Consider the following 16,411-nt stretch of genomic DNA (forward strand, 5'->3'; position numbering starts at 1 on the left):
TTCAACGGCGTGGGGCCACGTGGTTGGGGCCATTTTACCACCGATCACCCCCCCCCCCCCCCCCCTTTTTTTTTCTTCCTCTTATCACATGAAAGGGGGGTCCCTCATTCGGTTGCATGCCTTTCCCACACACATGCATACTGCTCTGTTGATGCTGTTTTCCTAAAACGACTTCTGCTGCTGTTTGTTAATGCATGTTAATCATTTACCATTTTTAAGCTGAATGTATTAATTTTATGTTGATTAATTGCACTGTTCTCATCATACCTGCTGCTATTCTAACGGACATTAGTGAATGTATTAACATCTGGCCTATCCTGGACAATCTCAGAAGCCTGTTAAACTCACTCCTAGGGGTTTATTCTTTTTTTTAAATTCTTTGTGTTTCTTTAAACTAGTCATTTAATCTACCTCATGTTTATTTTTCTAATAGTGTGTAGTGTTTGCATAGATGTTAGATTTTCTGTAATCCTGAATTATTAGAATAAAGACGTCATTGTTTAACTTGTAGTAGTTCTGTGTTTCATATAGCGGACGATATATCACTCAGGTCAGATCCACCCCCCTTTGGTAATAGTGAGAATAAACACAGATAAAAGGTTCTTTATTGATAATTAATAGCTCTGCTGACCACTTAGCCTGGGCCACTAGATTGGTGGAGACCTGGATTTTAACAGCCGGTCCAGGAACCCTCCAGAGGTGAAACAGCAATCCCTGGTATGCAGGTAATTTAAAGCTACAATCATTCAACTAAGAACGCTAAATTGATTTAACCTCCGTTTTTGAATAGGTTAAATAATTAACTATAACTCCAGTTCTAGTTAATCATTGATTCATTATCTGCAGGATATTATTTTGCACAACACGTGCTTCACTCACCAGCAGTGTGACCACTTTGACCGTCAGCCCCTGCATCCCGCTCTCTATCCGACTCTCCTTCAGACTCCCGTTTAGTCCGTGAACTGAGTCCCATGTCGCCAGCTGCAGAGAGAACAGAGACAAAGCAGCCTGTAAATGAAAAGTTTCAGCTTTCAGGCTTCAGTGACATCCTGCTGGGTCTAATCACGCCGTTTGTTTAAGTCTGACCACACAGTGAAACTGTGAATTATGGAGCGCTGCAATTTGACAGTTTCTTCACTGATCTCCTTGACTTTCGTGTGGCCCACTCCTCTTCTGAGAGACGGAGACACAACGTGGCCAGAGAACATCAACAGACATCTGAGCAATGTGCCTACAACCCACTACAACCAGGAAACCACACTGACCTGTTTGGTCACATGTCCTTTTCAATCACCTCATGGAGCAAAGACACCATCTTTAGCCTGAATGTGACTCTGAGAACAGGATGATCAGCCTTCATCATAAATCAGAATAATAAACCCTTTCCTCTTTTGAAGTCGTATTTTTCACCAGTTCTGCTGTGGGCTGCTCGTCCCTTACAGTGTCTGCCCAAAACAAAGTCCAGCAGCAGAATGTAAGCTGGAGAAGAAAACCGAGAAAAAAAAGTAAAATTAATGTAATTCAACTCACAACCTGCCAATAAAAGCAGCAGCGATTTCTTTCTAAACTAAAGACCCATCCAGGCTCATTGACCTCCCTCTGGCCGTTACTGAGGGCAGCTGATGAGTTCACGCTGCACCACAATGCTAAAGAACATTTCAGTAACTATGGAAACATACAATCGTGTTTTTCTCCATCTGTGAGGAATCAGAGGGTTTGTTTCTAAATGAGAGTTTCCACAGGGGAAACGCATGCAGGTTCATTGTTTCACTGGGACTCATATGGAGGAATATCTGCTTCTCCTCACAGCAGCCATTCATGCTGAAAGCTTCGTTTTCACTTTTTTAGAAATAACTAAAAACATCTTTTGATGAAACAGACTAAAATAAATGCAGACAAGACCAAGAAAACCTTTAGAAAAAAGTTTCACATGAAAGGTCTTCAGCGAAGGCCGACCAATCATGACCTCATGAGGTCTGCAGCAGAAGCGGCGGCAGGAGAGACGATCCCTGGAGAACCAGAGGAACGCAGAGATCTTCTATTTACCCCCGAACTTCATTTCATATTCCTCTTCCATCTTCACCTCATCTACTTTCATTTTTATATCTTCATTTTTTCATAATTTCCAAAAACCATGAACTTTGTTTTTTCCAGGTTTAAGGACAGTTTTTTCTCCAACACTGTTTACATTTGATCACTGCTGCACTTTGTGGAAATGTTTGTTTCTCTGCTAAGCTGCTGCTCACCCATCTGAAAGCTGAACAGAACAAAATGTTGTTTTGTTTGCACTGTGTGCACAAAACAGCAATACAAGTTTGTCTAAGTCTAAAGTACATATTAGCAAAGCTACCACTTCACCATTACAGATCAAGGATTAATTACCATTATTTCAGATCAATTCCTGCAAAAGTTGTCAGAATATTTGAAGTTATGGAGTCCTAATGCTGCTCCCAATAGACATTAATACATTTCACTTATAGGAACCAATCACTGACCTAAACATACCAAATTAGGTTGTTAACTAAGAATTCAATAGATAATCACCATGATTTCTTATCACAAAGAGGCTCAAACATGTTCTGCATCACAGGCTGTGGCATTGGAGGATAAAATCTATCAATAAGTATTCTTAATGTTTATGATCCACTGGAAAATAAAAGATGATCCTCTATACCTTTAAGAGTTTAACTGGACTATTTGGAGCTAAATATTGCGTGAATGAACAATAAGCTCCGACCTGAGCCTATCCAGCATCTAGACTGCCACAGGTTGGAGCAGGTAGGATTCATGTGGACTTAAGTGCTGCACAGGATCTGGTGTTGTCTGGTCTCAGCCCGGTCCAGATGTTCCAACACCTGCTGAACCAACATGGGAGCCAAACAAAACTGTAACAATGGACCCTGACTTCTTAAAGCAATGCCATTAGGAACCGTTGAATAACTGCTGCAGAGAATTCTAAGGTTTTCTCATGTTCTATAAATCCTTGTTTATGTGATGAAGTCTCCTTGCTGTGGTCTGATCTCCAGGAGGCTCCTAATTGAAGGCTGTCCACCACTGGCTTCCTGCATGAGCAACAGGAATACTTTAGAAGTTCAGAGGAGATTCCAAAGGCCTGGCCTCCTTTTCTTTTTAATCACAGCCATAGATAAACCAGGACATGGTCTTCAGCTGTAATCCTCCTGGTGTTGAGCCTTTCTGAATCCCTGGCCTTGTAGATGAAGGTCAACGTTACTCTCTAGTTGCAGATCCGGAGTCTGCTGATGGAAAACCTCTGTGTTTGAGTTCCAGTCTGTTTCAACAGGTCCAGGATCCCAGCCGTCTATTGACAGCTCTTCATACCTTACTCCTCAGCGATTTCTCTTTTTCATTTCACAAATTGAAAACACACAGCTTACAAAGCCAACATGTCGTCTCTTTATAACAAATTAACACATTCTTAGAGACAGAACAAAAGCCTTTTTTGTTCTGGGTTGGTGGTAAAGTTTCGGATAAAACTGAAGCTGGAATGGAGTTCATGTCTCCAGATCTTGAAGTCCTTCCTGCTCCCCCCATCACTTCATGTTGCACACTGCCTTGCAGAGGTCAAGCAAATGCGAGGAAAAAACTCCATATCACTCGTTCATTATTCCTGAACCCCCCCCATAAACCCCCTATAACTCACTTTCCCATGGACAGCAGATGGAAATGGCAGCTACTGGCTCCCCCGCCTGCCCCACTGACTCCTGGCCTCAGTTTCTCTTCTTTTACATTCACACTTTCACCTCCTCTTCCTCCTCCCTTTGATTGGTGCTTTAAAATGACTTTTGGAGGGTGTGAGTTACAGCTCCAAGCCCTCATCACTCGGCTGTCACTGCATTAGATTTGCCCCAGAGATCACCTGTCAGAGCGACAGCGTGGGCCGCGGCTGCAAAGTCTTCTTCTCTTTTGTGCCGATTAAATCTCTGTGCTTTATGCTGTCTTAAACAGTTGTTATCTGGTCCTAATTTACAGAGCTGTCCGATAAACTGACTGTTGCTGCCTGAGTAAAAGCAGAACTTACATTTATTCTTCCTGTTTAGTCAATACCAGGAATCAGAGGCTTACTGTTTGCAGATGAGTTCAATGAGCTGAAGCTCATTTGGCTAAAATGATAAATGGAGAATAATCAGTAATCAGCTGTGAGGAAGCTACAGGGTGAGCTAACGATGATGGGCCGAGGACAATCTGCTCTACTGCTTTAGAGTGAAGAGGAAGAAAGGATCTGCGTTTTGCAGAGCTGTGAAACTGATTGACTGGTCCGACCGAGAACAGCCTGATGTGATCTGAAGATTTTTCAGCTAACATCTGAATCTGCTGGAGAGTTCATAGCCTGATACTTTAATGTATTTACCGCACAGATCAAGCCTTAGCAGGCAACAATCCTGCTTGTAACCTTAGGCATTACTACTTTTTATTAAAAATTAAACAAGTAGAAATAATTATGCTAAAAATGACATATTTTTTCAAAATAATCTAATAATTACTTTGAAGCTCTAAGGGAATCCTACCTAGTTTGGAAAAATAGTTTTCTGCTGTATAAGAGGACCCTTTGTAAAGCAAAAGCAGCATATTTCTCCTCATTAATAGAGGAGAATAAGAATAATCCTAGATTTCATTTTAATACAGTTGCCAAACTCACCCAGAGCCATAGCTCTGTTGAACCGTCCATTCCACCTGCTCTTAGCAGCAATGATTTTATGGGATTCTTTATAAATAAGATTGATTCTATCAAAAATAAGATCATTAGCACTCCTCTATCCGCGATTGGTTTGTCTCTGGAGGGGGGGGCAGCATCTGAGGTAGTCATGGAATCTGAACAGGGTTTAGACTGCTTTGATCCAGTTGAACTTTCAGAGTTAGCAAAACTATTGTCTTCATCTAAGCCTTCAACTTGGATGTTAGATCCAGTTCCAACCAGGTTATTTAAGGAGGTATTCCCTTTAACCAGGTTATTTAAAGAAGTACAAAGTATTCTATTCTTGATTTAACAGGAAGCCAATGAAGAGAAGCCAGGATAGGAGAGATATGATCTCTCTTTTTAATTTTCATCAGAACTCTGGCTGCAGCATTTTGGATCAGCTGAAGGCTTTTAACTACAGTTTGTGGACTTCCTGATAGTAAAGAATTACAATAGTCCAGCCTTGAAGTAACAAATGCATGGACTAGTTTCTCAGCATCACCCCTGGACAGGAGATTGCTCATTTTTGCAATATTCCTCAGATGAAAGAAGGAAATTCTAGAAACCTCTTTGATCTGGGATTTAAATGACAGGTCCTGATCAAAAACAACACCAAGATTTTTTACTTTATTATCTGTCTTTATTTATTATTTACTTATTATTTATCTTTATTACTATCAGTTTAATCCCATCCAAATGAAGTGGCTGACTAATCAGCTTCTTTTTCAGAGACTCTGGTGCAAAGACTATAACTTCTGTTTTGTCTGCATTCAGAAGCAGAAAGTTAAGAGTCATCCAGGTTTTTATGTCTTCAGACATGCCTGTAATCTATGTAATGGGTTAGCTTAATCTGGATTATAGACAGATATAGCTGGGTATCATCAGCATAACAGTGGAAATTAATCCATTGCTGTCTAATAATTCTACTGATTGGGAGCATAGATATAAAGTAAAGAGAATTGGTCCTAGCACTGATCCCTGTGGTACTCCACAGGTAACCTTTGAGCATGAGGAAGATCTGTCATTAACATGAACAAACTCACCAGAGACGCGTTTCAGTGCTTAGAGTCCTGCGGCTCTTAAAGCCAGATCTGAAACTTTGCAAAAACTTGGTCATGTATGGTTGGAAGTGATCGCAACCTTGTTTGGAACATCTACTCTTCTCAAGATTTTAGATAAGAAGGCAATGAAGATTGGATATAGGTCTTATTGTTGACTTGAGAGTGGCGACGCTCTGCATTAAAGCAGGAGCTAGTAAAGAAATCTGATACAACCTCTCCTGCATAACTCTCCTAACACTCGAACAGTTCAGTAAGCTTCCAAAAAAACACAAATTCTTTTTTATATACACTGTCATTTAGGTGTTATTTTGGAAAAATTGGCACTTAGTCTATCTACTGTAATTCATGAGTTGAAAAAAAACACGGTATATGGAAATACTAATAATTCAATTCGCTTTCAACAGATTCTAATTAGAGATTTTTATTACTAAATTTCTAGGATAAAAACTCTCCATGCAGGTTTATTTTCTTTTGCTACACCAGAAATTTGGAGTATAATAAGCAAATTTGAGAAACTTCTTTAGGAACCGTCTCACCTGATCCAATATTGGCGGGTGCATTCCTTTGAGGCGCACGTTAAGTAGGTATGCTGTTTTTCTATTGTCTCTTCTAAAGTCAAACTCAGGCATGCATGCTTTTTGTCTGGCTTTTACTCACAGCCTTTTCATTTCCTGTAGCTATATCAGCAACTTAATTGTGCTCTTAAGAATGCAAACAGCTCGGAGCTATTCATCACATCACCCTAACAGGAAAAATTGTCTCTATCTTTTGGCATTTAGAGAAAAAAAGAAAGGAACAATAATATGACTTCTTGTTCATGTATTATTATAGAAATTGCAGCTTCTAGTTTTCAAAGGCTGAGATTGTTGTTACTATCAATTACTCTAGGATTTGAAATTAGCATTGACTGAGTTCATTTTCGTTTCCTACATTTCTAATGGATCATTTCGAGAGACGTAACAATGCAGGCCTATACAGACAAATGGGGGTATTTCTATCCTCGGATAAAATATCACAAACTTTCACTTTTTGTTGGAATGCACGCAAGAGAAAGTAGCAGCAACATAGCAGAGTATAAGTTTAACATGCTGATCTATTAATGCTTGCTATTACAGCTTGTTGTTTCATTAAACAAAAGACTGTATGTGACACTTGCATAAGTGGTAATTCAAGCCAGAGCAAACATTTTCTACGTGGGCAAATAAAAGCTAGTAAAGATGATTGTGAGAGAGCACAGCGTGTTTAGGAGGAACTACAAATGAACCTTGTGCAGATCTGGAGATACTGTCGTTAACATGCAATCTGTTAATGATCAGATAGATCAGATTTAAACCAGTCTGGCTGTTCCTTTAATTCCAACAAAATATTCAAGTCTTTCTAAAGAATTTATGGTCAACTGGATCAAATCAGCACTGAGATCCAACAGGACGAGCACCCGATACAAGTCCATTATCTGAGGCCATGAGAATATCATTAGTGACTTTCACCAGAGCTGTTTCAGTGCTATGATGAGCTCTAAAGCCAGACTGAAACTCTTCAAAAAGTTCATTATGGTGGAAGTGATCGCAAACTTGTTTGGCAACTACTTTCTCAAGGATTTTAGATAAGAAAGGAAGATTGGATATAGGTCTATAATTTTGCTTGAGAGTGCGCCGCTCTGCATTAAAGCAGGGAGCTAGTAAAGAAAAATTGATACAACTCATCTGCTAGCATAACTCATCCTAAACACTCAACAGTTCAGATAAGCTTAAAAAAAACACAAATTCTTTATTATAAACTTTCATTTAGGTTTATTTTGGAAAAATTGGCCCTTCAGGTCGTATCTACTGTAAATTCATGAGGGAAAAAAAACACCGGATTTAATATGAAAATAACTAAAATTCAATTTCTGCTTTCAACAGATTCTAATTAGAGATTTTTATTACTAATATCCCAGCGGATAAAAATCTCTCCATATGGGGTTTAATTTTCTTTTGCTCACCCAGAAATTTGGAGTATAATAAAGCCAAACTTTGAGAAACTTTCTTTAGGAACCGTCTCACCTAACAGCGTGTTCCTTTGAGGCGCACCGGTTAGGAGAGGTTGGCTGTTTTTCTATCTGGTCTCTTCTGAAAGCCAAACATCACATCTGCTTTTTGTCTGTTTTCTCACAGCCTTTTCATTTTCTCTGCTGCTATTATCAGCAAGCTTAATTTGGTGTCTCTTTATAGGATGTCCAACAGCTCAGGAGCCATTCATCACACGCCTAACAGGAAAAAAAAGTCTCTATCTTTGTGGCTTTAAGAAGAAAAAAATGAAAAGGAACAAAATATGTATCTTGTTCCATGTATTATTCATAGAAATTAGCAGCTTCTAGTTTTCAAAGGCTGAAATTGTTGTTAACGACTCCAAATTACCTCAGGGATTTGAAATTAGCACTGACTGAGTCTCATTTTCGTTCTCCAACATTTCTAATGGATTCATTTCTGAGGAGACGGTAACAATGCAGGACCCATTACAGACAAATGGGGGGGTAATTTCTATCCTCGGAAAAATATCACAAACCTCCTTCACTCTTTTGTGGAAAGCACGCAAGAGAAAAGCAGCAGCAACGATGAGGCAGAGAGATAGAAGATGTAAACATGCATTGATCATTAGATGCTCTGCTATTAACAGGCTCTGTTGTTTCATTAAAACACAGCAGCTTATGATGACACTTTGCATATGTTATTCAAGCTCAGAGCAAACATTTGTCTACGCCGGGCAAATAAAAGCTCAGTAAATGACTGCGGATTGTGAGAAGAAGCACAGCTGGTGTTTAGGAGGAACATAAATGAACCACTGGTGCAGATCTGGAGATACTGGAGTTACATCGTCTGTTAATGGATGAACAGCCGCATGCTAAACCGTTGGTGAGCCGACTAATCATTCCATTTTTACTATAATTGGAAGGTTCTTCACTTCCCTGGTTTTTCCATCATGAACTCCTGAGAGTTCTCAGATCAGAGTTTGAAACCCACTGGATCTAAATCCAGCCCTATTAAAAGTTGGAGAGGTTATCTGTGTGCTGCAGTCCTCCCAGAGGCGTCCGGCGTCTGATTAAAAGCAGCCACTCGCAGACACTCCCTCTGAGGAAAGTGGGCGAGAGCGTAATGTCTTCTGACACGCTGCCATTTGAAGAGGATGGAAAAAATACCAGGTTTCTTTTTCTATTGGCTGCAGGAGGGCGATTTACTGACAACAAATTGCTGGGATGATACATCAGAAGTGAAGCAGATGGGAAAGACGAGGGCGGCTGAACGGGGTATCACATGGGGGGGGGCTGGAAGATCACCGCGCCGCATAGATGTTTGGGGGGAAGCAGGGAAATAACATTTCAATCTCTATCAGGTCTGGTTTGAGGGCTGGGGTGTAGTGGTGGTTTGCCTGAGGAATGGCCCTGGGAGGGGCGAGCAGAGATGGAAACTGGGATAGAGGAATGCTGAGGCGGGGGGGAGATGAAAGATGAGGCGAGCAGCTGATAAGTCACTGCTGGCCAGAAAAACATCACGTCACGTAGAAAACTTTTCTGTTTGAGATCAACTCTTACCATCATCATCATTATCACCATCATCATCATCATCATCATCATCATCATCATCATCATCATCATCATCATCATCATCATCATCGTCATCATCATCATCATCACCATCCAACCCTAGCCGACTCACTGCAGCGGCAGTGCTAACGTGTTGGACAGCCGACGCGATTCTCATTTTACATTCCAATAACAGATGCATTATTTTCTCATGCTAATCAGTTGTGTACCACCATGCATCTGCTTCTGTCTGCTGGCAAAATAGTGATGTTGTGATCTTTACCTAGAGGTAATAGTGCATTAATGCAGCAAAGCGTGTTTGAAAACTGAAATCTCCTCCAGATGCTGAAGATAACGCTCCAAAGCAACGAGCTCAGCAACTATGTGAGGAAGTTATGAACTAACAAGTAATATATGATCACATTAAAATCAGCATCTTGATGACAAATCAAATATGTATTTAATTAGCATGTGACAGCGACCATCATCTGCTGGTTGGGCGGTAATGACCGCAGGCGTCGGGTTATTATCTGACCAGAAGATGCACCTCAGCCTGAAGTCAAACCAGATGTTTCGTTTCTGTTGCTTCCAAACATGAACTGGAGCGTTAGAAACTCATCCTAAATTAGGAAAAGCGCCGCGTATCTATATGTGTTTAATGAACATATTACATGCCCATGTAAATCATGAAACCATTTAAAATGCAAAACTGTGAGATGTGAAGTCAGCGTTCTGCTTAGCTGCGCCTCAGCGGTGGTGAATATTTACTGCTTGGAGTTCTGCTTTTGCCATGTTGTTATTTCTGGTGGTGGATCCAGTGGCTGAAATCAGGGCTTACTGGAAGTTGTTTTGGGCTTATTGAACAATTGAGACCCTTGGACAGATTATCTGTTGGAAAGATTTTGTTCCAGCTGGTTCTGGGTGACTTGTGAATTGTCCCCATCTTCATCTATGTGAACTCTGCTGGTAACAGGTCATCATTTTCACTAGAAAAAACTGGAATTTCTGCTTTTGTATTTTTCTGTGTGAACAGAGCCTTTTCAGTGAAACCAATAAACTTTTCCAGAACCGCTTCAGTCCTGGAACTCATTCCAAGAAATGACATCAGACATCCCATTATGATTCAAAAGACCAATCAGACAGCCCTTACACAACAAAAGGCTCCAACAACCCAGAAGAACAAGGGGTTGCTAATTGATTAGCATCCGACTTCTGCTGAAAAACATCAGCGCTCCATTGATCTGATGGAGCCCACAGAATAAAGACTCCTGGAGAGGTGAAGAAACATCTTTAAAAACTCAGCCTTCCAATTTAAGCCAGTTTGGAAAGAGACTCATGGGCAGACTGTTAGAAGCTGGTCTTCCAAGTTTGTTGCTTTCAGCCTCCATAGTCTGTAACCTGCTATCCAGCATCAAAGCTGCCAAAACCGTTATGAACAGCTTTCAGAAGGTGAACATTTTAAACTGCTGGGACATTAACATCATTTAAAATCAGACAGGATGACCAGGAGCTTAAAAACTAAAGCGGTGATCAATGCAAAACCAGTTCAGCTAACTGGGTGGAGTTAAAGTAGCTTCAATCGCACCCACCCTCCAACTGGAACTGAAAAGGCAAAACATCACCACCCCCACCTGCTACTGGGCGATGCCACTGAGGTCACCAGTGCACAGCTAACGTTAGCTACCTGCACTAAAAACAAAACTTTGGGCAGGTTGTCTTTTCTATCTAATAAAAAAAATCATCACTGCTCCAATGCAAACTGATAGAGAATGTTCTTTATTTGAGGGTTGGATTTTAAGGTCATCACTGTGTTCAGATATGCCTGCTTTAATGGAGCTGGATATGCAGGTGCATGCACATGTATCAGCGGACCTGCATCCTCATAAAGGCCATTATAAAACCCAGAGGGAGTCATAACTCAAAGAGAAGCCGGGTGATTAAATCTTGATTACTGCAGCAGCTCAGTGTGAGTTTGTACTCTGCTGACACACGCTTCCTTCAGGATGATGAATCTGATCAATTGTTCTACAAGCAGCTGAAACAGAAGCAACATTTATGTGAACAAGAAAAAACTACCTGAGAAAAAAAGGTTTCTGTTTACATTTCAAACTTCTCACTTTTACTGTGAGAAAAACGGAAAGAGTGTGAATCCCTCAGATGTGTTGTTACTCTTCTCTCGCTCTATTTTGCACTTTTTTTTCTCTTCCTTCATTTCCTCTGTTCCAAGTGGAGCATGTTTCCTCTGCTGCTAGCAGACATTTCCCCTTGCTGTTTCCTTTTTCATGGCCTGCGCCTGTCATGTTCCGTACTTCCAGTGACCAACCTGTCAGCCCTATGCTCTACGTGGTTCTTTCCTCAATTCTCTCCTCTTCCTCAGACACTGGTTATTATTCGCCATTTTTCTTTGGGTATTTCTATTACATTCAACCTTGTCAATGTTCTTCCAGCTTTGATTAGATGTAAGACTCTCTCCTTTTCCTCCATCATACCCCTTTTCCCCAGGTTATTCCCTTTAAGCTATCCTCGCTATGCTTGATTCAATGAAAAAACTTCAAAATACAAAGAACCAGAAAATATCAGCAAAACTCCAGCGGGAAGCCAAAGACGAGGAAGCAACTAAAACCAGCAGGAACCAGCAAACGGTACCTGAACAGGAGGATAAATGGAGACTGAACAAAGAGCAGGCTAATCAGCAGATTGGAAGCAGGTGAGGACAGAGGAGTCTAGAAGGGAGCTAGGGGAAGGTCACTGACACAAGAGGGCAGCAGAGGGCAAACAATACCTAAAAACACAAATACAGTAAAAAAAAAAAAAAAAACTAAAATAACACAGAATGATGGAAATGAAACCAATGAACTAGAAAACACAGAAAGACATGAATCAAAGTAGAACTGAAAACAGCAACATCTTTGGGAAATAGATTCATTACCAGATACTAAGGAAGCTACAGTTACAAAAATAAGATGAAAGATTCGGGTACTCAAACTCCGTGGTTTTAGATTTTGGACCTTAAATATTGATCCCAGGGGTTCCTGACATTCAGTCAGCTGTGGGGGTTAGAGGGGAACCTACAGAGTAACAGGCAGATCATTCGCTGTTGAAAGTTACATGAAGCCAAAACTTCTGGATGAGCTATAGTTGAATTTAGGTTCCTCAAACAGAGCCTGACGACATGAAGTCTGAGAATGAATCAGTCAGTGGACGTCATGAGAACACCAGTAGAACCAGTGAGAGTTATTCGTAGGCCTCAGTGATTGTGGTCAGAGGGTGGCGCCAGTGTACGGCGGCCCCGCTTCTGTCACTGAGCCCCAGGGCAGCTGTGGCTACAATGTAGCTTGCCACCATCAGTGTGTGTGAATGGGTGAATGAATGTAGTGTAAAGCGCTTTGGTCAAGTCTCCTGACTTAAATAAAGGCGCTATATAAGTACAGGACATTTACCATTTACCAAATTTATTCCATAAAGAACCAAAGAAGAAAATATAAAACTAAAGGACCGAAAATGCAAGGATAAGTGATGTCAGCTATTTGATCAAATGTTCTGTGATGCTGTGTGATATTTAACATTTCCATGTGAAGCATCAGTCTTCTAAATATGCTGTTAAAAAAAACATGTTGACATAACAATCTAGATATTATCATTCAGATTAGACCCACCACTAGAGGGCAATCTACTGTCGGTCTCTGTTATCATAACAGCAAATTAGAGGAAGACTCCATCTTGGCGGCCTTACTGAACCTTCAGACGGTGTTAAATTATTAATTCAGCACTGCTCTATATTTTATAAATCCAGAAGACTGTTGAATAAAAAAGTTCAGCGTCATATTTGGAACTTTTTCATAACAAATAAATATATTCCTGGAGAAATAATGCTGGATATTCCAGCATCTTTTATTTTTACCAACTGACTGGAAGAATGCAGCTTTGAATAATGTTTAAATCCATAATTAAAAGCATTTCTATAACATCCACAGCACTGCGTATAATAGCACTTTATGAGAACGACTGATTGAATTATGGAATTTGGTGGGCGACACAAGTTAATCATAAGTTTCATTATTCTTCAACACAATCAAGCTTCTATTATCTGTGGCATGTAGAGCACATCACCAGGCAGTCAGAGATATATTGCATGGTTTAAATCTATTCTCATAATCTACAGAAAGAGAGCATCTAGATGTATTTACAGGGGGACGGAGCAAAACTCTTCTGATTGTTAATTAAATCCTCAATGGTCCTGTTAAACACTAAGTGGTTTGATGGCGTTGGATGGCTGTGAACGTGGATGCTTTTCATCAAGGTTAGCGTAACATGGTTCAACAACTTCTTCAGTGATTAAAAAGTAATGAACTGACAGGAGTTGATGCTCATTGCAGCATAAATAATGGGTTCGTCAACAAGGAAGGAGCCCTGATGGGGATGCAAAGGTTCAGACTCATTAAAAAGGATAAGGTCTTTGCACGTCTGTTAAATTACTCTACATCTATAGATATTCATTGCTTTGATTTTCATTATGAAAAAAGTCTGCAGAGAAACTTTTAAAGCTCTCACAAGTTTTCCTGTTAGCATCCATGTCATGTTTTTATGCAGAATAGATGTGGATTTAATCACGATGAATGAAGCTGGAAGTTAGAAACACATTCAGCGCTCGTCTGGAACATGTCAGATACGCTGATATGCGTGTTTCAGCGTTTTTCAGTGTGTTTCAGCGTGATTCAGCGTTTTCAGCGTCTATCAGCGTTTTCAGTGTGTTTAATCGTACTTCAGTATTTTCAGCGTGTATCATCATGTTTCAGCGTGCTTCAGCATCTTATCAGCGTGCTTCAGCGTTTTTTCAGCCTGCTTCACCGTGCTTTAGCGTGTAACAGCATGTTTCAGCATTTTTCAGGGTGTATCATAATTTTTCAGCGTGTTTCAGCATGCTTCAGCATGTATCAGCCTTTTTCAGCGTGTTTCAACGTATTTCAGCGTTTTCAGTGTGTTTCAGCATGTTTCAGTGTGCTTCAGCGTTTTCAGTGTGTTTCAGCGTGCTTCAGGTTGTATCAGCATTTTCAGCGTGCTTCAGCGTTTTTTCATCCTGCTTCACCATGCTTTAGCATGTTTCAGCATTTTTCAGGGTGTATCATAATTTTTCAGCGTGTTTCAGCATGCTTCAGCGTGTATCAGCCTTTTTCAGCGTGGTTCAACGTATTTCAGCGTTTTCAGTGTGTTTCAGCATGTTTCAGTGTGCTTCAGCGTTTTCAGTGTGTTTCAGCGTGCTTCAGGTTGCATCAGCATTTTCAGCGTGCTTCAGGGTTTTTTCAGCCTGCTTCACCATGCTTTAGCGTGTTTCAGCATTTTTCAGCGTGCTTCAGGATGTATCAGCGTGTTTCAGCTTGCTTCAGCATTTTCCGCGTGTATCAGCATTTTTCAGCGTGTTTCAGCATGCTTCAGCATGTTTCAGTATTTTTCAGCATGCTTCAGGATGTATCAGCGTGTTTCAGCGTGCTTCAGCATTTTCCGCGTGTATCAGAATTTTTCAGCGTGTTTCAGCATGCTTCAGCATGTTTCAGCATTTTTCAGCATGCTTCAGGATGTATCAGCGTGTTTCAGCGTGCTTCAGCATTTTCCGCGTGTATCAGCATTTTTCAGCGTGTTTCAGCATGCTACTGCGTGTATCAACATGTTTCAGTGTGTATTAGCATGCTTCAGCGTGTTTCAGCATGCTTCAGCGTGTATCAGCATGTTTCAATGTGTTTCAGCGTGCTTCAGCGTGTATCAGCGTTTTCAGGGTGTATCATAATTTTTCAGCGTATTTTAGTGTGTTTCAGCGTGTATCAGCCTTTTTCAGCATGTTTCAGTGTGCTTCAGCGTGTATCAGCCTTTTTCAGCATGTTTCAGTGTGCTTCAGCGTGTATCAGCCTTTTTCAGCGTGTTTCAACGTGTTTCGGCGTTTTCAGTGTGTTTCAGTGTTTTTCAGCGTGTTTCAGCGTGCTTCAGTGTGTATCAGCATTTTCAGTGTGTTTTAGCGTGTTTTTGAGTGCTTCAGCGTGTTTCAGCATGCCTTAGCATGTATCACAGTTTCTTAAGTGTGGTTCAGCATGTTTCAACGTGTTTCAGTGTGCTTCAGCATGTATCAGCTAGTATTAGCGTTTTCAGTGTGTTTTAGCGTGCTTTTGCTTTTTCAGTGTGTTTCAGCGTGTATCACTGTTTTTCAGCGTGTTTCAGTGTATTTCAGCATGTTTTAGCGTGCTTCAACGTGTTTCAGCATGTTTTAGTGTGCTTCAGCGTGTTTCAGCGTCTTTTAGTGTGCTTCAACGTGTTTCAGCGTGTTTTAGTGTGTTTCAGTGTGCTTCAGAGTGTTTCAGCATGTTTTTAGTGTGTTTCAGCATTTTTCAGCATGTATCAGCGTTTTTCAGCATGTATCAGTGTTTTGAGTGTGTTTCAGCATGTTCCAGCGTTTTTCAGCGTGTTTTAGCTTGCCTCAGTGTGTATCATCGTTTTTTAAGCATGTTTCAGCATGTTTCAAGCATGCTTCAGCATATTTCAGCATGTTTTAGTGTGCTTCAGCGTGCCTCAGCGTGTATCAGCGTTTTTTAAACGTTTCAGCATGTTTCAACGTGTATCAGCGTTTTCAGTGTGTTTCAGCCGTGTTTTAGTGTGCTTCAGCATGTTTTAGTGTGTTTCAGCGTGCCTCAGCGTGTATCAGCGTGTTTCAACATGTATCAGCGTTTTCAGTGTGTTTCAGTGTGCTTCAGCATGTTTTAGTGTGTTTCAGCGTGCTTCAACGTGTTTTAGTGTGTTCCAGTCTGCTTCAGCATGTTTTAGTGTGTTTCAGCGTGCCTCAGCGTGCCTCAGCGTGTATCAGCGTGTTTCAACGTGTATCAGCATTTTCAGTGTGTTTCAGTGTGCTTCAGCATGTTTTAGTGTGTTTCAGCGTGCTTCAACATGTTTTAGTGTGTTCCAGTCTGCTTCAGCATGTTTCAGTGTGTTTCAGCGTGTTACAGCATGTTTTAGTGTTTCAGTGTGCTTCAGCGTGTTTCAGAATGATTCAGCCCGTTTCAGCATGTTTCAGTGTGCTTCAGCGTGTATCAGCCTTTTTCAGCGTATTTCAGA

The 16,411-nt window shown here is 40.8% G+C and overlaps 1 protein-coding gene across 3 annotated transcripts in view; it reads right to left on the bottom strand.

Moving 5' to 3' along the window:
- The window catches only part of LOC119799045 (glutamate receptor ionotropic, delta-1-like), a 499,477-nt gene that overhangs the window by 36,318 nt on the left and 446,748 nt on the right, over positions 1 to 16,411 (bottom strand). For all 3 annotated transcript variants that reach the window (XM_038308725.1, XM_038308724.1, XM_038308723.1), the window contains one exon: positions 880 to 981. In XM_038308725.1, the coding sequence (XP_038164653.1) occupies positions 880 to 981 (102 nt within the window). The remainder of the gene's footprint in view (positions 1 to 879; positions 982 to 16,411) is intronic.

The sequence above is a fragment of the Cyprinodon tularosa genome, unplaced genomic scaffold, assembly GCF_016077235.1.
Source record: "Cyprinodon tularosa strain WSP-4 unplaced genomic scaffold, ASM1607723v1 ctg645, whole genome shotgun sequence".
Lineage (NCBI taxonomy): Eukaryota > Metazoa > Chordata > Actinopteri > Cyprinodontiformes > Cyprinodontidae > Cyprinodon > Cyprinodon tularosa.